Source organism: Hyla sarda, chromosome 7, assembly GCF_029499605.1.
Source record: "Hyla sarda isolate aHylSar1 chromosome 7, aHylSar1.hap1, whole genome shotgun sequence".
Lineage (NCBI taxonomy): Eukaryota > Metazoa > Chordata > Amphibia > Anura > Hylidae > Hyla > Hyla sarda.
In genome coordinates, this window is record NC_079195.1 from 14516719 (window position 1) to 14542308 (window position 25590).

Genomic DNA, 25590 nt, shown 5'->3' on the forward strand with positions numbered 1-25590 from the left:
GAGCTTCCTTTGGATAGAACACATTCACCTCAGCCCGAGCTCCTCCACAAAGAGCTGTAGACAAACATATTGTCACCTAGTAGGTGAAGTTCCAGCAGTCCCTACTTCTGAGTCAATTAGCGCCGTCGATCAAGAAGGGTCTTCGCTTTACTTTGCCTGGGGGTGAAGATGGGGAGAGAAAGTCTTTGTTCTCTGCGTCTGTCCTTGGTCATCTTCAAGACGACCTTGCTGTCCTACCTACTCCGGCTTCCCTCGTTACCGTGCATATTAAATTATATGTGCCCCTCAGCCATCCAACCGCGGCCACGCGGGCACCAAAACGCCTCCACGTTAACTATTTATCTCCACTTAGCTGCATAGATGAGCCTACGATGACTGGAAGGTACAATAGATACAATAACTTAAAGAAGCAATGAGTAGAGGATAAAACGACCAAAAGATACGATGACTGGAAGATATAACAAGGGAAGATACAATAACTTAAATCAATGAGTAGAGGATACAATGATGAATGCAATGACAAAGATATAAGAAGAGAAGATACAATAAAAGATACAATGAGTAGAGGATACAACAGCTAGAAGATAAAATGACAAATGTACAACAAGGACGAACAATACGTATGAAAAAGCCGAGTTGTAGTACAAACCACCAGTGCATCAACTTGATAGGTATGAGTTTCTTTATTAATAGCCAAATCACAACGTGTTTCGAGGCAACAGTGCCTCTTCCTCAGGCAGGTAGGCTTGAAGCCTACCTGCCTGAGGAAGAGGCACTGTTGCCTCGAAATGCGTAGTGATTTGGCTATTAAAGGGGTACTCCGGTGGAAAACATTTGTAAGATTTGTAAATTTCTATTTCAAAATCTTAATCCTTCCAGTACCTATCAGCTGCTGTATAATACGGAGGAAGTTCTTTTCGCTTAGATTTTTTTTTTCTGTCTGACCACCGTGCTATACAGAGGATACAATGACTAAAAGATACAATGACTAGAAGATATGATAAAAAGAGGATACAATAACTAGAAGATCCAACGACTAAAAGATGTGATAAAAAGAGGATACAACAACTAGACCACAGTGCTATACAGAGGATACAACGACTAAAAGATACAACGACTAAAAGATGTGATAAAAAGAGGATACAACAACTAAAATATACACAACGACTAAAAGATGTGATAAAAAGAGCATACAACAACTAGAAGATACAACGACTAAAAGATACAATGACTAAAACATGTGATAAAAAGAGGATACAACAACTAGAAGATACAACAACTAAAACATACAATGACCAAAAAATATGATAAAAAGAGGATACAATAACTAGAAGATACAACGACTAAAAGATACTCTGCCATTTTACATGTCTTTTGTTGTGTAAAAAATTTGGCTCATCATTGGTTTTGGTGAGACTTTTTGTCCTGAAGTGGTTTTCACCAAACTTGCTTACTTCTGCTTTTGCCCTTTGACTTGGCAGCGTTGTTATTTAATCGTGAGACTTTTCTAGCGCAAATTTTGTCACAGGGGGCTCTAAATGTTGCAAACCTTTACCAGCAATGTCTACTACCAAACATGCCTACTAGTGTCAAGCACGAATATTCGTAATGCAAATTTTTATCGAGAATATCGGCACTTCGCGATTTCGCTAATATTTAGAATATAGTGCTATACATTCGTAATGAAGTATATGAATATAAATATATATATATATATATATATTATTATTAAATAAATTATATGTATATATATATATATATTAGGGATCGACTGATTATCGGTTTGGCCGATATTATCGGCTGATATTCACGATGTTTGAAGTTATCGGTATCGGCAATTACCTTGCTGATAATCCGATAATGCCCCGCGGCACCCCCCCACCGCACCGGCCAGAGACCGCCGCCGCCGCCGCTGCCCCACTGCCTCCCCCATCCCCGGTTTTATAATTACCTGTACCCGCGGCCCGGGATCCACGCTACTTCTGGCTCCAGCGGCGTCCTCGTTACGCTGTGCGCTGCCCAATGACGAGTGACGTCCTCAACGCACAGTGACAGCTCAGGACGTCGCTGGAGCCAGAAGTAGCGCGGACCCCGGAAACAGGTAATTATAAAACCGGGGATGGGGGAGGCAATGGGGCAGCGGCGGACTTTGGTCGGTGTGGTGCAGGGGTGCGGTGCGGCGGGGGGGGGGGAGCGGTGCGGCGGTCTCTTGCACAGCGAAAGCTGCTGCAGTTCACTGATTTAAAGCGCCCGCTTTAAATCAATGATCTGCAGCGGCTTCGCCGGGGGGAAGGGAGAGAGAGAGAGAAATAGCCGATAACATACCGGAATATCGGTATAAATTATCGGCCTTAACCTCCACAGATTATCGGTATCGGCCCTAAAAAATCGATATCGGTCGATCCCTTATATATATATATATATATATATATATATATATATATATATATATCCACATGTATAAAGCAAGCAGGGAATAAAGAACACAATCCCTCCCCGGTATTCCGGGCACTAATGATCGGCACCGGGTCTGATGGAGGTGATGAGGGAAATGTCACCGGGGTGTCAGGTCAGGCAGATTTAACCATCTTTAGCGGTTCTCGATCCTCCGCCATCACAGAAGATGCTGAACCTTTGAAGTCTGATAATTAAATTCTAACATTTTGTCAAACAGCTTAGTGTATACGGCCAATAAGCCGCCTCTGCCTAAACAGGGCTTTACAGTAGAGTTGTCGCTGCTCCTACTAATGAGCGTACCAAGATTCCCCCACAGCGCCCCCCACAGGGAAGAGTGAGAACTACACATACATCCCCTATGCAAGTGTTTCCCAACCAGGGTGCATCCAGCTGTTGCAAAACTACAACTCCTAGCATGCCCGGACAGCCAACGGCTGTCCGGGCATGCTGGGAGTTGTAGTTTTGCAACAGAGGGCATTCCAAAATAGACAACTGTAGCTTTAATAAATACGGGGTCATTGATACATACATGGACATGATGAGAGTTGTAGTTTTGCAACAGCTGGAGACACATTGGTTGGGGGGGGGGGAACACTGGTTGGGGAACGTTCAACCAATGTTAATCCAAACTAGGGTGCCTCCAGCAATTGCAAAACTACAACTCCCGGCATGCCCAGACAAACAAAGGCTGTCCGGGCATGCTGGGAGTTGTAGTTTTGCAACAGCTGGAGGCGTGCTGGTTGGAGAAAACTATATTAGATGTTCGGCCAGGCCGAAATCGGAACGTTCAACTAATGTTAAGCTAAGGCAGTGTTCCCGAACTAGTCTTCCTTTGCAAAACTACAACTCCCAGCATGCCAAGACGGACAAAGGCTGTCTGGGCATGCTGGGAGTTGTAGACTTTCAACAGCTGGAGGCACACCGGCTGGGGAACACTGTATTAGATGGTCGTCCGGGCTCACCAAAATCGGAACATTCAATCAATTTAAAGGGGTACTTCACTGCCCCAGCGTTCGGAACATTTTTCTTTAAATCAAACTGGTGCCAGAAAGTTAAAAAGATTTGTAAATTACTTCTATTTAAACATCTTAATCCTTCCAGTACTTATAAGCTGCTGTATATTCCACAGGAAATTCTTTTGTTTTTTAATTTCCTTTCTGTCTTACCACAGTGCTCTCTGCTGACACCTCTGTCCATTTTAGGAACTGTCCAGAGTACAAGCAAATCCCCATAGCAAACCTCTCCTGCTCTGGACAGTTCCTGATACGGACAGAGAGCACTGTGGTCAGACAGAAAAGTAATCCAAAAAGAAAAGAATTTCTTCTGTAGTATACAGCTGCTAATAATTACTGGAAGGATAAAAAAAATTAATAGAAGTAATTTACAAATCTACCACCGGAGTACCCCTTTAAGGCCACAATGGGCTTAGTCCTTAAAGGGATACTCCGCTGCTCAGCTCAAGTTCCTAAAATGGACAGAGGTGTCAGCAGAGAGCACTGTGGTCAGACAGAAATGAAATTCAAAAAAGAAAAGAACTTCCTGTGGAACATACAGCAGCTGATAAGTACTGGAAGGATTAAGATTTTTAAATAGAAGTCATTTACAAATCTTTTTAACTTTCTGGCACCGGTTGATTTAAAGAATTTTTTTTTCCAGTGGAGTACCCCTTTAAATCGAAGGCAGTGTTACCAAACTAGTCTGCCTCCAGCCTTTGCAAAACTACAACTCCCAGCATGCCCAGACAGCCAACGGCAACAACTGGAGGCACGCTGGTTGGGAAACACTGTTTAAGATGGCCAACAGGACTTTTCCAAAATCCAAATGTTCAATCAATGTTCATTTGAGGCAGTGTTTCCTAATCAGGGAGCCTCCAGCTGTTGGAAAACCACAACTCCCAGCATGCCCAGACTGACAAAGGTTCTTTTGGAACAGCTGGAGACACAATGATTATGAAATACTGTATTAGACGGTCGGCCCGGGCTCTCCTCCCGCCTTTGCAAAACTACAACTCCCAGCATGCCCAGACAGCCAACGGCAACAACTGGAGGCACACTGGTTGGGAAACACTGTTTAAGATGGCCGACAGGACTTTTCCAAAATCCAAATGTTCAATCAATGTTCATTTGAGGCAGTGTTTCCTAATCAGGGAGCCTCCAGCTGTTGGAAAACCACAACTCCCAGCATGCCCAGACTGACAAAGGTTCTTTTGGAACAGCTGGAGACACAATGATTATGAAATACTGTATTAGACGGTCGGCCCGGGCTCTCCTCCCGCCTTTACAAAACTACAACTCCCAGCATGCCCGGACAGCAAACGGCTGTCCGGGCATGCTGGGAGTTGTAGTTTTGCAGAAGCCGATTTAATGTAAGAGGAAAGTGTTAAAAAAAATATATATATAGTCTTCCCCTCCCAAAGCCAGGAAAACGGGCATCCCCCCCTCCCAAAAAAAATTTGCCGTCTGCGGAGCTCGCTAAAGGGCGCCACTTGATGCGTATTTCGTGAAAAGTGGTTGGAGACGCGGCGGAGCGCCCATTTATTCCGTAAGAACCAAAGAGAGGATTGTAAAAATATTTAATAAGACATTCACGTCGGGGACTTTGATGTAAAATTCCCAGTGAAAACCTCTGATAAGAGAGGAGTTTTGTGCGAAATGAACGGGATCCCCCCTCATGTAAAAAAAACAAGAAAACAAAACATAAAGGAAGGTATTTTACAGGCACGAAATACATACAATGCCAACAGCAATGATCCTTTCATCTGATCCCGCTCCACTATATACATGACAAGGGGAAGAGAAAATGTCTTTTGTTTCTGTCGACTTTAAAAAAAAATAATAAAATAAAAAAATAATAAAAAAAATAAAATAAAAAAAAAAGGAACAGAGTTATTAAAAATGTATAAATCTGGATGTTCAATGCAAACAAAAGAGTTATAGATACGGGAGGGAAAGACGCCATGACACGTGGATCCACCGGAGGCGCTGCGGCGGGGGGAGAGGGTCCAGATACACGTGAATGTAACACACCGGACACCTAGAGCCCTACGAGCAAGGAGGGACTGCTATACCAGTGTATCTAAGCTTATCGAGTGTAATACTGCCTGCTATACCAGTGTATCTAAGCTTATCTAGTGTAATACTGCCTGCTATACCAGTGTATCTAAGCTTATCGAGTGTAATACTGCCTGCTATACCAGTGTATCTAAGCTTATCGAGTGTAATACTACCTGCTATACCAGTGTATCTAAGCTTATCGAGTGTAATACTGCCTGCTATACCAGTGTATCTAAGCTTATCTAGTGTAATACTGCCTGCTATACCAGTGTATCTAAGCTTATCTAGTGTAATACTGCCTGCTATACCAGTGTATCTAAGCTTATCGAGTGTAATACTACCTGCTATACCAGTGTATCTAAGCTTATCTAGTGTAATACTGCCTGCTATACCAGTGTATCTAAGCTTATCTAGTGTAATACTGCCTGCTATACCAGTGTATCTAAGCTTATCTAGTGTAATACTGCCTGCTATACCAGTGTATCTAAGCTTATCTAGTGTAATACTGCCTGCTATACCAGTGTATCTAAGCTTATCATGTGTCATACTGCCTGCTGAACCAGTGTATCTAAGCTTATCTATTGTAATACTGCCTGCTATACCAGTGTATCTAAGCTTATCTAGTGTAATACTGCCTGCTACACCAGTGTATCTAAGCTTATCTAGTGTAATACTGCCTGCTGGACCAGTGTATCTAAGCTTATCAAGTGTAATACTGCCTGCTATACCAGTGTATCTAAGATTATCGAGTGTAATACTGCCTGCTATACCAGTGTATCTAAGCCTATCTAGTGTAATACTGCCTGCTACACCAGTGTATCTAAGCTTATCTAGTGTAATACTGCCTGCTATACCAGTGTATCTAAGCTTATCTAGTGTAATACTGCCTGCTATACCAGTGTATCTAAGCCTATCTAGTGTAATACTGCCTGCCATACCAGTGTATCTGAGCGTATCAAGTCTCATACTTCCTGTTATACCAGTGTATCTAAGCTTATCAAGTGTAATACTGCCTGCTAAACCAGTGTATCTAAGCTTATCAAGTGTCATACTGCCTGCTGAACCAGTGTATCTAAGCTTATCTAGTGCAATACTGCCTGCTGGACCAGTGTATCTAAGCTTATCAAGTGTAATACTGAATGCTAAACCAGTGTATCTAAGCTTATCAAGTGTCATACTGCCTGCTAAACCAGTGTATCTAAGCTTATCAAGAGTCATACTGCCTGCTAAACCAGTGTATCTAATATTCCTGCAAGGGATGATGTCTGCTGAACCATTGTATCTAAGCTTGTTAAGTGCGATATTGTCTGCTGAGCCAGTGTATCTAATATTATTGCCCGGGACAATGTCTGCTGGACCAGTGTATCTAAGATTATATTGTGTGATGGTGCCTGCTAAACCAGTGTATCTAAGCTTATCATGCGTGATGCTGCCTGCTAAACCAGTGTATCTAAGCTTATCATGCGTGATGCTGCCTGCTAAACCAGTGTATCTAAGCATATTATGCGTGATACTGCCTACTGAACCAGTGTATCCAAGCTTTACAAGTGTAACACTGCCTGATGAACCAGTGTATCTAAGCTTGTCAAGCGTGATACTGCTTGCTAAACTAGTTTGTGTGTGTGTATATATATATACATTTACAGTATATATATATATATATATATATATATATATATATATATATCTCTTGGATGGTGTAATATATATATATATATATATATATATATATATATATATATATAATTATGTTTTTATTATTATTATTAATAATAATAATAATACTATAAACAATGATCTTCATCTTAACCAATAACAGCCATTGTTGTGTCCCTGAATCCTCCCTATAGAGACAATGCATTTCCTCCACTAGCCAGTAGGTGGTGCTGTATTTGAACCAGTTCCGGTCATTCTTCATCTAATGCAGTGTTTCCCAATCAGGGTGCCCCCAGCTGTTGCAAAACTATAACTCCCGGCATGCCCGGACAGCCGTTGGCTGTCCGGGCATGCTGGGAGTTGTAGTTTTGCAACAGAAGACAACCCAAAATAGACACCTGTAGCTTTAATAAATACAAGGACATTACTGACGCCTAATGTGAGAGCGACACTGACTGCTCTTCATGGTTACTACCTATAAATATCCCAAAATGGAAGACATTCTCCCTCCTATGCTCATTCTGAGAAGACAGCGGCTATAGACAGTCAGTAGGATGAAAAAATATGAAGTATATCTAATACCAATATAATAACAGAACAAAGCTACTCCCTGCCACTAGAGGGCCACAAATTGTACAAGCAGAATGCTTTCCCCTGCCACTAGAGGGCAACGTATAACACCTAATGCTGAAGCAACTCCTTGCATGCAGTATCTATCCTCTGCCACATGAGGGCCTCACATAATGCAAACAGGATGTGAACTCTGCCATTAGAGGGTGACATTAGAGGGGCACACAATATGTAAGTAGTAAGTGTCCCCTGCCACTAGAGGGCAACACAATATACAAGAGGTAAGTGTCCCCTGCCACTAGAGGGCAACACAATATACAAGAGGTAAGTGTCCCCCGCCACTAGAGGGCAACGCAATATACAAGAGGTAAGTGTCCCCTGCCACTAGAGGGCAACACAATATATAAGTGGTATGTGTCCCCTGCCACTAGAGGGCAACACAATATACAAGAGGTAAGTGTCCCCCGCCACTAGAGGGCAACGCAATATACAAGAGGTAAGTGTCCCCTGCCACTAGAGGGCAACACAATATATAAGTAGTATGTGTCCCCTGCCACTAGATGGCAACACAATATACAAGAGGTAAGTGTCCCCTGTGACTAGAGGGCCACACAATATACAAGAGGTAAGTGTCCCCTGCCACTAGAGGGACATACAATACACAAGAGGTAAGTGTCCCCTGCCACTAGAGGGCAACACAATATACAAGAGGTAAGTGTCCCCTGCCACTAGAGGGCAACACAATATACAAGAGGTAAGTGTCCCCTGCCACTAGAGGGCAACACAATATACAAGAGGTAAGTGTCCCCTGCCACTAGAGGGCCACAAAGTGTACAACTAGTATGTGTCCCCTGCCACTAGAGGGCAACACAATATACAAGAGGTAAGTGTCCCCTGCGACTAGAGGGCCACACAATATACAAAAGGTAAGTGTCCCCTGCCACTAGAGGACCATACAATACACAAGAGGTAAGTTTCCCCTCCACTAGAGGGCAACACAATATACAAGAGGTAAGTGTCCCCTGCCACTAGAGGGTAACACAATATACAAGAGATAAGTGTCCCCTGCCACTAGAGGGCCACAAAGTGTACAAGAGGTAAGTGTCCCCTGCCACTAGAGGGCCATACAATACACAAGAGGTAAGTGTCCCCCGCCACTAGAGGGCAGCACAATATTCAAGAGGTAAGTGTCCCCTGCAACTAGAGGACCGCACAATATATAGGTTGTGTTCACTCCTGGTTACTAGAGGGTTACAAGTTATATAATAGTGTTACATACAAGCCAAAGATTAAACAAGCAGTACCTAGTACTTGCCAATAGATGGCAAAATATTGAACAAATACTTGTACCTCTACCTGACCACTAGAGGCCACACATCATACAGGCTGTATTTTCTCCCTGGCCACACATTATATCAGCTATATCTATTCCTAACACCGAGATAACAACATATTATACAAACATGGTAGTCATTCTAAATATATAACTGTCTTGTTTCCTATTGCAATAACTATCATTAAAGGGGTGCTCCGTCCCTAGACATCTTATCCCATATCCAAAGGATAAGACATAAGGTGTCTGATCGCGGGGGTCCCGCCGCTGGGACCCCCGTGATCTCTGTGCAGTACGCAACATTCATTTGGAACGCTTGGAGTGGGCAGTGGGGGTTGTGAAGTCACTGTCATGCCCCTCGTGATGTCATGCCACGCACCCTCAATGCAAGTCTATGGGAGGGGGCCACGCCCCCTCCCATAGACTTGCATTGAGGGGGCGTGGTGTGACATCATGAGGGGCATGACAGTGACTTCACAACCCCCATTGCCCACTCCAAGCATTCCAAACGAATAGACCTGCATTGAGGGGGCATGATGTGATGTCACGAGGGGAATGGCAGTGACGTCACGACCCCCACTGCCCACTCAAAGCGCTTGGAACAAAATGTTCAGAACGCTCGGGCAGCGGAGTACTCCTTTAAGTGTATAAAGAAATAGAGTCAGACCAGAGTTATATGACTGTGACAAGACTCACTAACATTAATAACTGTGAGGTGTCTGGCCATGCATACACTGTAATATATAGAAATCATCATATAATGACGTATACAGGTTATATAATAGCTGTGAACAACACAATACATTTTATCATTATAACAAGATTCCAAGTGTTCAACACCCACAAAACCAGGCAAAACCTCTTCACTGCTGTGGCCAATTGGAAAGTGGGATTATATGACTTTTAGACTGTACTATTCTCTCAGGACGTCGTCTATAGATCGTCTCAAGCCCATTTAACTCAGTTGCTGACATGATGCTTGTACACTAAAATACATGGTGCTTGTGCTTGTACACAAAACCAGGCAAAACCACTTCACTGCTGCAGCCAATTGGAATGTGGGATTATATGACTTTTAGATTTTACTATTCTCTCAGGACGTCGTCTATAGATCGTCTCAAGCCCATTTAACCCAGTTGCTGACATGGTGTTTGTACTTCTGCAATCAGATGCTGAACATTACAGGTTCTGCTCCTATATTAGTTACCTGGTTGTTGAGGTCACCAGGAACTGATGCTCGGCTGTTAAGGCCACCGGGAAGAAATGATATATTGTATCCTAAGAGCTAAATAAAAGCAGCAGCATAATAAACAAATAAGGACTAGAGGATTTAGCGTTCTTTACGGCTGCATCTCCCAGGGCTGGATATAAGAATTATATAGAAGGTCTTCTATTCACCAATAGGTAAAACAATGAGATAATCCCGACAGATACAATGTAACCGTTTTATTACAGTCAATACTGAATGTACATAAGAACTACAGCTAATTTGGTCTCTGACAAAGTCAGCCTTGCTCAGTATATGGGAGGTGAAGAAAACAATTTGGTTACAAAGCTTACAGAGGAACTATTCAATAGTCCCTGCATTGTATTATATGTGCAACGCAAATTGAATGAAGTCGGTTTTGAGCTGAGACTAACAGCTCTTAACCGCTGGAATTATTTCAAGGCCCTACAATGATCCCGCTCCGTGTTGAATGATTCACACATTATGTTTATAACCAGCAGACAATTGAATTGCATTTATTCAAAAGAATTACCCGCACATCCATTATGAGAAGCGCGGTAAAGCTAATATCGAAAGACACTTCACACAATAGGCTGCACAAAGGAAGCAAACCTTTAGGATTTACTGCAAACACCATTTGGGTTCAAGGAGCCAGACAGGTCCAGGCTGGTCAGACTGGCAGAGGGCCTGTGTTGATGGAAGGTTTGAGGGGATTTAGTTGGGTCCAGGTCAGTGAAGGGTTATTAATTTGATTAAAAAAGCCCTATTAATATTTGTCAGCTCCAAAAGTCTAGAGAACCCAAAGAAAACCAATGGGGCCATTGGAGACAATTACAGAAGCTGGAAGAGCCAACAACATGAAAGGACCCAAAATGATGAAAAATCTATTTCATGGTCATTATTAACAACACTGGCCACACCAGACACTTTTTTGGCTTATTGAATATAGACTTTCAGGTCAAGAAAAGAGTCAAATTGGTCCCAAATGATTTTAGGCTTTGGTCAGCAACTAAAAAATTCAACAATGCACCAATCTATGCTACACCCAACTGGTGTCCACTGAAAGAGTTAAAGGGGTACTCCGTCCCTAGACATCTTATCCCCTATCCAAAGGATCGCTGGGGACCCCCGCAATCTCAGCTACAGCACCCCAGATATCCGATGCACAGAGTGAACTTGGCTCCATGCCGGATGACTGGCAATACGGAGCAGAGGTTCATGACGTCACGGTCACGCCCTGCTCGTAATGTTACTGCCATGCCCCCTCAATGCAAGTCTATGGGAGGGGGCGTGACAGCTTTCACGCCCCCTCCCATAGGCTTGCATTGAGGGGGCATGGCCGTGATGTCACAAGCGGGGCACTGCCGTGACATCACGAGCCTCCGGCGTGCACCCGACGCTCTAAACGAACACTGGGTGTGGCACGGAGACGGAGCGGTGGGACCCCTGCGATCAGACATCTTTATCCCCTATCCTTTGGATAGGGGATAAGAAGTCTAGGGGCAGAGTACCCCTTTAACTATAGATTGTCAGGTCACTAAAAGAGTCAAATTGGTCCCAAATGTTTTTAGGCTTTGGTTAGCAACTCAAAAATGTAACAATGTACCAATCTATGCTGCACCCAACTGGTGTCCACCTCAAGAGTTAACATCTTTTTAGCTGGTTTGGATGTCCCACAGCGTGACCCATTGTGAAAAGCAAGACTGCCATCTTGACACTATTGAGCCTTGAGCTTCTCACACAAGAAGTTCTTCACCACTCAACCGTAACTCACAAACTAAAGATGGGGACATGACCACCAGTTATTGTCGTACCACATGAGCTTAATATTACTCCAAACCAGACTATATACTATTCTATGTTGTACCCATGTGGTCCTCAGGTGACCCCTGTTCATGCTGATATGAATTACCATCTTTACTTGTTATACATGATATAAAATTTAGTATATGGTTGCGTTTCCAATTCCGCTAACAATGAAGAAAAGCAAAACTGCCCAACAACACTTTTGTGCCGGAAACTCTTCGCAACTCAACAGTAAACCCTTACCTCAAAACGAGGACAGGATATCACCTCAAATCACGGACAGACATAATGAAAAGGATCCCCCCCCCCACACCCCATACAAACATGATCAACTACTTCAAAATCCAAACATGTACCAATCTAGGTTACACCCCACGAACCTCCAGGTGACCCGTCCTCATCCTAATAAGAGTTATCACCAGGGCCCAAGTCCTGCAGAAATGCATGGGAACGGAGTCCCTGCACTTTTTTTCACAGCAGGAACACTGTTCAAATTAGGACCAGCCCTTGAATGGAAACCTTGGGTTTTCATTCTTTTTATCCAGGACTTGACCCCTTGTTCCCACCTTTCCTTTTTTAATACAGTATTAAGAATTTTGTTGAGTTTCCTATATCCTAATCAACTGAGAAAAGCAAGGCTGCCCGCTAATACTATATGACAGGACTGTCTTGAACTTTTCCCCCCAGAAGGTCTTCACCACTCAACAGTAGCCCCTACCACAAGACGAGGAGAGGATACTACCACTCAGTCATGGACACACTACATGAGAAGATCTCCCATGAAGCTTTAGGAACTAAAAATGCAATTTTTGGACTTGTTAATGGCAGGAAAAGCTAATATGGCCGCTTCAACTCTAATGGGAAATAGGATTACAGGGTTCTGTTCCTTATAATGGCTCTTAACTCTTTCACTGTGCAAACTTCTGTACTTAACCAGACTTTTTCTTTTCTTTTCTTTTTTTTTTGCTGTGTCCAGGACTTTATGTGGAATCCCCCCCGCAAGCGGAACATAAAAAATCTCTTAGAAAGACTTAGCCCTTCTCTACATCACTGTGTGGGAACGCGGCCAGGAAAAGATTGGTGTATCTCGAAATCACATGCAGGAAATACAAGCCAAGAAAATGTGTCCTCCAACTTGGAGTCACGCAGCACTTTCTCTGTAATCTCAGCCGATCCCATTCCAAGCCGAGGGGATTCTGCTGCATTACAGTTTTATATCACAATAAACCTCTAAACCACCCCACTGACCCCCACTTACATGTTCAGCACAACAGCATGTGCATTACTCTGCTAAGTGTCCTTTTACATGCGAAGATAAATCTGTAAAAAGAAACGTCGTCTATGTAGCGGGACATTGACGTTTGGAAGACATATTTATATGTAACGATCGGATAGTTTTAGTCATTTCGATTGAATAAGGTTTCCTCTCTTCTCCTGATCACATCTGACAGATGTTTGTTTTCTGGGTATATAAAATCAGAAATGTTTAAACTCTAGATTAGATAGAATCGTCAGAATCAACAGAATTCAGTCGAACATGGGTTGCTGCATGAATGATATTTTACATGATCATCATCCTGTATAAATGCTCATTAATTCTCCCAATCGTCCCGCAACTTTTAATATGTTTAATCCTTTGGAACAAGCAGATTGCACAATGTATTCTTCTGTCATAAAGGGAATAGCCATCTAGGACAGTTGCTTTCCAGCTGCTGCAAAACTATGGCCAACAGCTGTCCGAGCATGCTGTGAATAATATAAGGAAAATTGATCTAGGACATTTCCTCTTTCTGTATGGGAGCGACTGACCATGATCTGTTTTGGGACTGAACAAGCAAGTTGCAAAACTACAACTCCCAACATGCCCGGACAGCCTTAGGCTGTCTAACCATGTTGGGAGTTGTAGTTTTGCCACAGCTTGAGACACACTGGGTTGGAAACATGACAATGATGTCAATGCCACATATGGTTCTCATGGTTCCCTAAGGTTATGGCCCAAAATTGCACAATTTTTTTTAGAGGGGGGGGGGGGTCCCAAGTGAAGAAACCCCTAACTTATGACACCCACAGAACACAGATACATAACAGACCATCTAAAGCAGAAACCTAAAAATTGACCTGTGTGGTCTCCAATAAAAAAAACTATTTTTAGTCAGTCTAGTAAAGAAGTATTTATCCAAAAAGTCTTGGCTACCTTAAGATTTACGGCACAAAATAAAACAAGGTAAGAGAGGTGAAGACTGGAGAAAGATGCAAATTGCAAGAACCCACATTAACCGCAGCCGTAAGTCAATCAGACCGCCTCTGTGCAAGACACAGAAGGGGACGTGTGAGGTGGCCATTATCGGCCATCGGATCCGGCGCGGGGAGAGAGCGGCTCGCACTATTGTGCTCCAGATCTCGCACACTTAGAAGAACTGTAAATGTTGTTTTTTTTCCTCCGTGTGTCAGCACGCTCATTCATGTTAAACTCTTAATTTATTACTATTGCCGGGGATTTAAGTAAAGCTTCGTTCCCTACGCTGCCAAAAACTAATAGCAGAAGCAGAAGTGCCATCTGATTTATACGCTGGGCCGCCGGGCCAAAAATAAAAGGAGCCGGCTGCTTGGGGAGGCGGTGTGCAGGCAGAGCCAGGGGCAGCTCGGGAGGTGAGGAGAGGAGCTGTCAGGACCATGAAAGTATCAAAGCCCAACTCAACTGATACTATGTATCAAGACCCATATTACACTCATGTACGTTCCATAACATCTATTCAGAGAACAATGCCCCTAGTGGCAGATTTCAGCCACTGACTTTATATTTATTGCTAACACAGGTGTTCAATAGCAACCTGCAAGACTGTAGCGGCACAATAAACCCACATTGTCTGTCATTTCTTGCAAAATACCAGATGCTAAAAGTAAGATCTCTAAATGGAGGTTGTGTTAAATAAATAAAAAACAATATTAAGATAACAAAATGTACAAGTTCACAAAGTCAACAGAACAGATACAAGCATGTCACTGGCACTGTGAGCGAGAAGACACTTCCTTATGATTTCCTCATCTGTTGCTGTGAAACTTTTATATGGTGTCGATCAATCCAAGAATATAACTACTATAATACTGCTCCTATATACAAGAATATAACTACAATAATACTGCCCCTATATACAAGAATATAACTACTATAATACTGCTCCTATATACAAGAATATAACTACTATAATACTGCTCCTATATACAAGAATATAACTACTATAATACTGCTCCTATATACAAGAATATAACTACTATAATACTGCTCCTATATACAAGAATATAACTACTATAATACTGCCCCTATAAACAAGAATATAACTACTATAATACTGCTCCTATATACAAGAATATAACTACTATAATACTGCTCCTATATACAAGAATACAACTACTATAATACTGCTCCTATATACAAGAATATAACTACTATAATACTGCTCCTATATACAAGAATATAACTACTATAATACTGCTCCTACATACAAGAATATAACTACTATAATACTGCTACTATATACAAGACTATAACTACTATAATACTGCCTCCTATATACAAGAATATAACTACTATAATACTGCCTCCTATATACAACAATATAACTACTATAATACTGCCCCCTATATACAAGAATATAACTACTATAATACTGCTCCTATATACAAGAATATAACTACTATAATACTGCTCCTATATACAAGAATACAACTACTATAATATTGCCCCTATATACAAGAATATAACTGCTATAATACTATCCTCTAAGCTCATACTTATATAGTCTCATACAAGTACCATGCTTACAAGGACTCTGGCCCTGATTTTCTATTGTAAACCCAACCTGCTTTTGTCAGTTTGTGCCCAGACTGTGTGGTGTAATGTGTCCTCACAACCCAATCTATTTACTATAGAATTTACACAAAATCCTGTGAGCAAATGGCTGGAAATTACCACCAAAAATCTGGATACAACTTTTCTAATCTGTGAATCCCCATAGTAAATAGAGAGGAAACATACAAGTCTAAAACAACATCCACACTAATAAACCCAATCAGGGCCATTGTCTCCAACCTGAGGTCAGGACCGAACCGTGCAATCTATCTATCTATCTATCTATCTATGCAGCACCCAGGTTCAGGTGAAAAATAGGATTATTTTATTCAATCCAAACTGCGACATTTCGGTCGCCACATGCGACCATTTTCAAGCATGCTTGAAAATGGTCGTATGTGGTGACCAAAGCGTCACAGATTCAATTATATTTTGAGGTTGTTTTGCTGCCTCTGGCACTGGGGGCCTTGAATGTATACAAGACATCGTGAAATCTGAGGATTACCAATGGATTTTGGGTCGCACTGTACAGCCCAGTGTCAGAAAGCTGGGTTTGCGTCCGAGATCTTGGGTCTTCCAGCAGGACAATGACCCCAAACATACGTCAAAAAGCCCCAGAAATGGATGACAACAAAGCGCTGGAGAGTTCTGAAGTGTCAGCAATGAGTCCAGATCTAAATCCCATTGATCACCTGTGGAGAGATCTTATAATTACTGTTGGGAAAAGGCGCCTTCCAATAAGAGACCTGGAGCAGTTTGTAAAGGCAGAGTGGTCCAACATTCTGGCTGAGAGGTGTAAGAAGCTTATTGATGCTTATAGGAAGACACTGATTTCAGTTATTTTTCCCAAAGGGTGTGCGACCAAATATTAAGTTAAGGGGCCAATAATTTTGTCCAGCGCATTTTTGGAGTTTGGTGACATTATGTCCAATTTGGTTTTTTTCCTCCTTTTTTGGTTTAGTTCCAATACACACAAAGGGAATAAACATGTGTATAGCAAAACATGTGTCACTGCAATCCTTTCCTGTGAGAAATAATTCATTTTCTTGAAAAATTTCAGGGGTGCCAACATTTATGGCCATGACTGTCTTTATATTTAGTGCCTAAGATGTCTTACATATATAGAGATGCTCTTATACACTGGGAAAACCTTCCATGAGAATATAAATTACACATCATATACAGTAAATATCTCTCTAGACTGACGAATTAGATGTCAATGCGTCTCCATCCACTAGAACCGATGACTTTCTACGGTAACATGTTGCACCACAGCTCCTCTTGAACAATCCAATCACAAGCCGCACTACTGATCATGGCCACTAGGACTGCCGTTTCTACATCTAGTGGCCATCGCACCAGCAAAGCGGCAGGCCGGCGCTGGACTCTCACAATTCCTGCATCCCGATTTCCCCCTCCACCTTAAGCGGAAGAATAATGAGAACGCGCAGGCTGACCCCACGGACCCCGCCGCCTCACCAGTCAGCTCCGCACCTTGGGGGCGCCGTGGCGATCTCTCTCTCTCTCTCTCGCTGCGTCTCTCCGGCTGCGGGCGGCTCGGTAATTACGGCGCCTTATTGCAATTATTTCAATGTCAGAAGCGCTAACGCGTTCGAAATTGCCCAAGGTCCGTCGGAGAAACCTTCAAAAATAAAAATAAAAAGACGCTCGTCCTCCGGCGGAGCGAGGGGTTCTAGATCTGCGGGATCGGCTGGAGAGGATGTGACTTGGATTTTTGCAGGCAACATTTTTAATGATTGGCGCGGTCTCCTCGGTCCACGGGGCCCCCGAAGCTGGTCATTAAAAAGGCAGGAAATGCCCGCACCGACAGTCATTACCACTTAATTATGGATGGTGTTTGTAGTGAAGGCCGTCGCCTTTATGGGAAAATTTTCTAACAAGAACGAGCTTGTGTTCCTTCAGGTTTAGTATCCGATCACCTGCTGCGGAGATATTTGGCCAGCAGCAGATTTGCATTATAATGGGGTCATTCTTTTCCTCTGCATCTCATGTATAAAACCCACTTGGCAGTGGGGGAGCGAGCACAAGGTAATGACTTGTGAGGGGCATAACGGCGCAGCCCCCCGCACCCAACAATAGGGGTCAAGCCGAAACAAAAACACCGGTAGACAAGCAGTAATGCCCCCGCCCCAATCTCCGGCTAAGACATAACAAGTACCTCGTACCCTCTGCTCCTCAGTCGTGGCTGCTGGATAAATAGCGATGTTGTCTACGATAGATGCCAAAATGTGTCAAACGGAATAACAACCCCCCCCCTATTCCATTATGGATCCCCGATATAGTATTTTCCCACGAGTTGTCAGGCTCAATTCTTTATGTCTTCAAACTGTGGACCTCCAGCTATTGCAAAACTACAACTCCCAGCATGGCCAGGCTGACTAGAAACTAAACAAGGCACCAGGATGCTGGAAACAAATGCAAAGAGCATACATATAATCCGCACAGTACTGCAAAAGTCATCAATCTAAGACAGAGTTTTTATCCAAACCAGTGTGCCTCCAGCTTTTGCAAAACTACAACTCCCAGCATGGCCAGGCTGACTAGAAACTAAACAAGGCACCAGGATGCTGGAAATAAATGCAAAGAGCATACATATAATCCGCACAGTACTGCAAAAGTCATCAATCTAAGACAGTGTTTTTATCCAAACCAGTGTGCCTCCAGCTTTTGCAAAACTACAACTCCCAGCATGGCCAGGCTGACTAGAAACTAAACAAGGCACCAGGATGCTGGAAATAAATGCAAAGAGCATACATATAATCCGCACAGTACTGCAAAAGTCCTCAATCTAAGACAGTGTTTTTATCCAAACCAGTGTGCCTCCAGCTTTTACAAAACTACAACTCCCAGCATGCCCGGACAGCCGTTGGCTGTCCGGGCATGCTTGGAGTTGTAGTTTTGCAACAGCTGGAGGCACGCTGGTTGGAGAACACTGTATTAGACGGCAGACAGGGTAATTTTCATCAATGTTTCTTAACCAGTCTGCCTCCACTTGTTGCAAAACTACATCTCCCAGCATGCCTGGATAGACAAAGGCTGCCATAATGGGAGTTGATGTTTTGAAACAGCTGGAGGCACACTGGTTGGGGAACACTATTAAATGGTCGATCAGGCTAAGACTTAACAAGCACCTCATACCCTCTACTCCCAGTCCTGGCAGCTGGATAAATAGCGATGTTGTCTATGAAACGCGCCCGGACTTTATACGCCAAAATGTGTCAAAACGGAATAAGAAACAAACCCCCCACGTCTATTCCATTATGGCTCCCCAATATAGTATTTTCCCACGAATTGTAAGGCTCAATTGTTTTATGTTGAAAAACTACAACTCCCAGCATGACAGGGCTGACTAGAAACTAGATAAGGCACAAAAGATGATGGAAACGGCTGCAAAGAGGATAGACTATAATCCGCACTGTGCTGCAGAAGTCAGCAATCTGAGACAGTGTTTTAATCCAAACCAGTGTGCCTCCAGCCTTTGCAAAACTACAACTCCCAGCATGACAGGGCTGACTAGAAACTAGATAAGGCACAAAAGATGATGGAAACGGCTGCAAAGAGGATACACTATAATCCGCACTGTGTTGCAGAAGTCAGCAATCTAAGACAGTGTTTTAATCCAAACCAGTGTGCCTCCAGCCTTTGCAAAACTACAACTTCCAGCATGCCCGGACAGCCGTCCAGCAACTGCTGGAGGCCCGCTGGTTGGGGAACACTGTATTCGATGGTCGACAGGGTCATTGAAATCGGAAGGTTTAACCAACTTTCATCAGAGGCAGTGTTTCTTAACCAGTGTGCCTCCACTTGTTAGAAAACTACAACTCCCAGCATGCCTGGACAGACAAAGGGCTGTCCGGTCATGCTGGGAGTTGTAGTTTTGCAACAGCTGGAGGCAACACTGTATTAAATGGTCGACAAAATCGAATTGTTCAACCAATGTTAATCTAAGGTAGTGTTTCCCAATTAGTGGACATTCAGTTTTTGCAAAACTACAACTCCCAGCATGCCAGCAGCTTTGAAAGAGCTGGAGGCACATTGGTAGGGTAACACTGTATTAGATGGTCGACAGAACTCGACGGAAAACGTTCAACAAGTGTTTATCTGAGGCAGTGTTTCCCAACCAGGGTGCCTCCAGCTGTTGCAAAACTACAACTCCCAGCATGTATGGACAGACAAAGGCTGTCCGGGCATGCAGGGAGTTGTAGTTTTGCAACAGCTGGAGGCACACTGGTTGGGGAACACTGTATTAGACGAACGGACGGCCTCCCCGAAATTGGAACATTCAACCATGGTTAATCTAAGGCAATGTTTCCCAACTACTGTGCCTCCAGCTGTTGCAAAACTACAATTCTCAGCATGCCCGGAGAGACAAAGGCTGTCCAGGCATGCAGGGAGTTGTAGTTTTGCAACAGCTGGAGCCACATTGGTTGGGGAAACACTGTATTAGACTGTCGCCTGGGATCAGTGAAATCGGAACATTCAATCAATGTTCATCTATGGCAGTGGTCTTCAACCTGCGGACCTCCAGATGTTGCAAAACTACAACTCTCAGCATGCCCGGACAGCCAACGGCTGTCCGGGCATGCTGGGAGTTGTGGTTTTGCAACATCTGGAGGTCCGCAGGTTGAAGACCACTGATCTATGGTGTATAGCCACCTTAGGATACAATATGATACAAAACACTCCGCTACGTTTCTAGGGTCTGGGCATGCTGGGAGTTGTAGTTTGCCACAGTTTGGCTTCTTCTATGTAAAGACAGAAGCCATCATACTCTATAAAGGAGGTCACTGGTGAAATAACAGGTGGCGGCGGGAGATTCCCTTTAATGATGACATCACACGGGGGATCTGCTTACATCATACATGACTCCATGCTGTATTGTTACACGTACAGATGGCGACCTCTGAAGATCTCTATGAACCAACACAATTATCTCCTCACACAGAGAAGAGACTGATGAAGATGATGGTGACTTACGATGTGACCTGGAGATGGGGACCTGGCGTCCTTCATTGCTTGTCGACTCTGCACATCCAAGAGGGGCCATTTCATCTGCAAATACTGGAAAAGAGAAAGAGAAGAGAAACATCAGAATAAGGTACAGGATACAATGTAAAGACAATATAGTGAGAAGAACTCCCAGAATCCCCGGGAACAACCAGCACTCAAAGTAGAGAGACCACCGTCACCTCTCATCATCACAGACACCCATACATCATCCATCATCACAGACACCCATACATCATCCATCATCACAGACACCCATACATCATCCATCATCACAGACACCCATACATCATCACAGACACCCATACATCATTCATCATCACAGACACCCATACATCATCACAGACACCCATACATCATTCATCATCACAGACACCCATACATCATTCATCATCACAGACACCCATACATCATCCATCATCACAGACACCCATACATCATCACAGACACCCATACATCATTCATCATCACAGACACCCATACATCATTCATCATCACAGACACCCATACATCATTCATCATCACAGACACCCATACATCATCCATCATCACAGACACCCATACATCATCACAGACACCCATACATCATTCATCATCACAGACACCCATACATCATTCATCATCACAGACACCCATACATCATCACAGACACCCATACATCATCACAGACACCCATACATCATCCATCATCACAGACACCCATACATCATCCATCATCACAGACACCCATACATCATTCATCATCAGACACCCATTCATCATTCATCATCACAGACACCCATACATCATCACAGACACCCATACATCATCCATCATCACAGACACCCATACATCATCCATCATCACAGACACCCATACATCATCACAGACACCCATTCATCATTCATCATCACAGACACCCATACATCATCACAGACACCCATACATCATTCATCATCACAGACACCCATACATCATCCATCATCACAGACACCCATACATCATCACAGACACCCATACATCATTCATCATCACAGACACCCATACATCATCCATCATCACAGACACCCATACATCATCACAGACACCCATACATCATCCATCATCACAGACACCCATACATCATCCATCATCACAGACACCCATACATCATCCATCATCACAGACACCCATACATCATCACAGACACCCATTCATCATTCATCATCACAGACACCCATACATCATCCATCATCACAGACACCCATACATCATTCATCATCACAGACACCCATACATCATTCATCATCACAGACACCCATACATCATCCATCATCACAGACACCCATACATCATCACAGACACCCATACATCATTCATCATCACAGACACCCATACATCATTCATCATCACAGACACCCATACATCATCCATCATCACAGACACCCATACATCATTCATCATCACAGACACCCATACATCATCCATCATCACAGACACCCATACATCATCCATCATCACAGACACCCATACATCATTCATCATCACAGACACCCATACATCATTCATCATCACAGACACCCATACATCATCACAGACACCCATACATCATTCATCATCACAGACACCCATACATCATTCATCATCACAGACACCCATACATCATCACAGACACCCATACATCATCCATCATCACAGACACCCATACATCATCCATCATCACAGACACCCATACATCATTCATCATCAGACACCCATTCATCATTCATCATCACAGACACCCATACATCATCACAGACACCCATACATCATCCATCATCACAGACACCCATACATCATCCATCATCACAGACACCCATACATCATCACAGACACCCATTCATCATTCATCATCACAGACACCCATACATCATCACAGACACCCATACATCATTCATCATCACAGACACCCATACATCATTCATCATCACAGACACCCATACATCATTCATCATCACAGACACCCATACATCATTCATCATCACAGACACCCATACATCATTCATCATCACAGACACCCATACATCATTCATCATCACAGACACCCATACATCATTCATCATCACAGACACCCATACATCATTCATCATCACAGACACCCATTCATCATTCATCATTACAGAAAAGGCAACATCCTAAAACGTGTTAGTATTTATAGGACAGTGTCCTTGTAGATGTCACATAATTATATTGTCCCTGTATGTATCCCTACAGAGAGACCACTGTCCCTACAGAGAGATCACTGTCCCTGCATGTATCCCTACAGAGAGACCACTGTCCCTACAGAGAGATCACTGTCCCTGCATGTATCCCTACAGAGAGATTACTGTCCCTGCATGTATCCCTACAGAGAGATTACTGTCCCTGCATGTATCCCTACAGAGAGATCACTGTCCCTGCATGTATCCCTACAGAGAGATCACTGTCCCTGCATGTATCCCTACAGAGAGATTACTGTCCCTGCATGTATCCCTACAGAGATCACTGTCCCTGCATGTATCCCTACAGAGAGATCACTGTCCCTGCATGTGTCCCTACAGACAGATCACTGTCCCTATATATAACATGTGCCCCTACAGAGAGATCAATGTCCCTGCATGTATCCCTACAGAGAGATCACTGTCCCTGCAGAGAGATCACTGTCCCTGCATGTATCCCTACAGAGAGATCACTGTCCCTGCATGTATCCCTACAGAGAGATCACTGTCCCTGCATGTATCCCTACAGAGAGATCACTGTCCCTGCATGTATCCCTACAGAGAGATCACTGTCCCTGCATGTATCCCTACAGAGAGATCACTGTCCCTGCATGTATCCCTACAGAGAGATCACTGTCCCTGCATGTATCCCTACAGAGAGATCGGTGTCCCTGCATGTATCCCTACAGAGAGATCAGTGTCCCTGCATGTATCCCTACAGACAGATCACTGTCCCTGCATGTATCCCTACAGAGAGATCACTGTCCCTGCATGTATCCCTACAGAGAGATTACTGTCCCTGCATGTATCCCTACAGAGAGATCAATGTCCCTGCATGTATCCCTACAGAGAGATCAATGTCCCTGCATGTATCCCTACAGAGAGATCAATGTCCCTGCATGTATCCCTACAGAGAGATCAATGTCCCTGCATGTATCCCTACAGAGATCACTGTCCCTGCATGTATCCCTACAGACAGATCACTGTCCCTGCATGTATCCCTACAGAGATCACTGTCCCTGCATGTATCCCTACAGAGAGATCAGTGTCCCTGCATGTATCCCTACAGAGAGATTACTGTCCCTGCATGTATCCCTACAGAGAGATCAGTGTCCCTGCATGTATCCCTACAGAGAGATCACTGTCCCTGCATGTATCCCTACAGAGAGATTACTGTCCCTATATATAAAATCGGCCCCTACAGACAGATCACTGTTTCTGCATGTATCCCTACAGACAGATCAATGTCCCTGCATGTATCCCTACAGAGAGATCACTGTCCCTGCATGTATCCCTACAGAGAGATTACTGTCCCTGCATGTATCCCTACAGAGAGATCAGTGTCCCTGCATGTATCCCTACAGAGAGATCACTGTCCCTGCATGTATCCCTACAGAGAGATTACTGTCCCTATATATAAAATCGGCCCCTACAGACAGATCACTGTCCCTGCATGTGTCCCTACAGACAGATCACTGTCCCTATATATAACATGTGCCCCTACAGACAGATCACTGTCCCTATATATAACATGTGTCCCTACAGAGAGATCACTGTCCCTGCATGTATCCCTACAGAGAGATCACTGTCCCTGCATGTATCCCTACAGAGAGATCACTGTCCCTGCATGTATCCCTACAGAGAGATCACTGTCCCTGCATGTATCCCTACAGAGAGATCACTGTCCCTGCATGTATCCCTACAGAGAGATCGGTGTCCCTGCATGTATCCCTACAGAGAGATCACTGTCCCTGCATGTATCCCTACAGAGAGATCACTGTCCCTGCATGTATCCCTACAGAGAGATCACTGTCCCTGCATGTATCCCTACAGAGAGATCACTGTCCCTGCATGTGTCCCTACAGACAGATCACTGTCCCTATATATAACATGTGTCCCTACAGACAGATCACTGTCCCTATATATAACATGTGTCCCTACAGACAGACCACTGTCCTTATATATAACATGTGTCCCTACAGACAGATCACTGTCCCTATATATAACATGTGTCCCTACAGACAGATCACTGTCCCTATATATAACATGTGTCCCTACAGACAGATCACTGTCCCTATATATAACATGTGTCCCTACAGACAGATCACTGTCCCTATATATAACATGTGCTCCTACAGACAGATCACTGTCCCTATATATAACATGTGTCCCTACAGACAGATCACTGTCCCTATATATAACATGTGTCCCTACAGACAGATCACTGTCCCTATATATAACATGTGTCCCTACAGACAGATCACTGTCCCTATATATAACATGTGTCCCTACAGACAGATCACTGTCCCTATATATAACATGTGTCCCTACAGATAGATCACTGTCCCTATATATAACATGTGTCCCTACAGACAGATCACTGTCCCTATATATAACATGTGTCCCTACAGACA

General features: G+C 43.6%; 1 protein-coding gene across 19 annotated transcripts in view; it reads right to left on the minus strand.

Annotated features, from left to right (window-relative positions):
- Nucleotides 1-25590, minus strand: part of TCF7L2 (transcription factor 7 like 2) — a 304484-nt gene that overhangs the window by 118245 nt on the left and 160649 nt on the right. For all 19 annotated transcript variants that reach the window (XM_056530841.1, XM_056530839.1, XM_056530842.1 and 16 more), the window contains one exon: nt 20952-21035. In XM_056530841.1, the coding sequence (XP_056386816.1) occupies nt 20952-21035 (84 nt within the window). The remainder of the gene's footprint in view (nt 1-20951; nt 21036-25590) is intronic.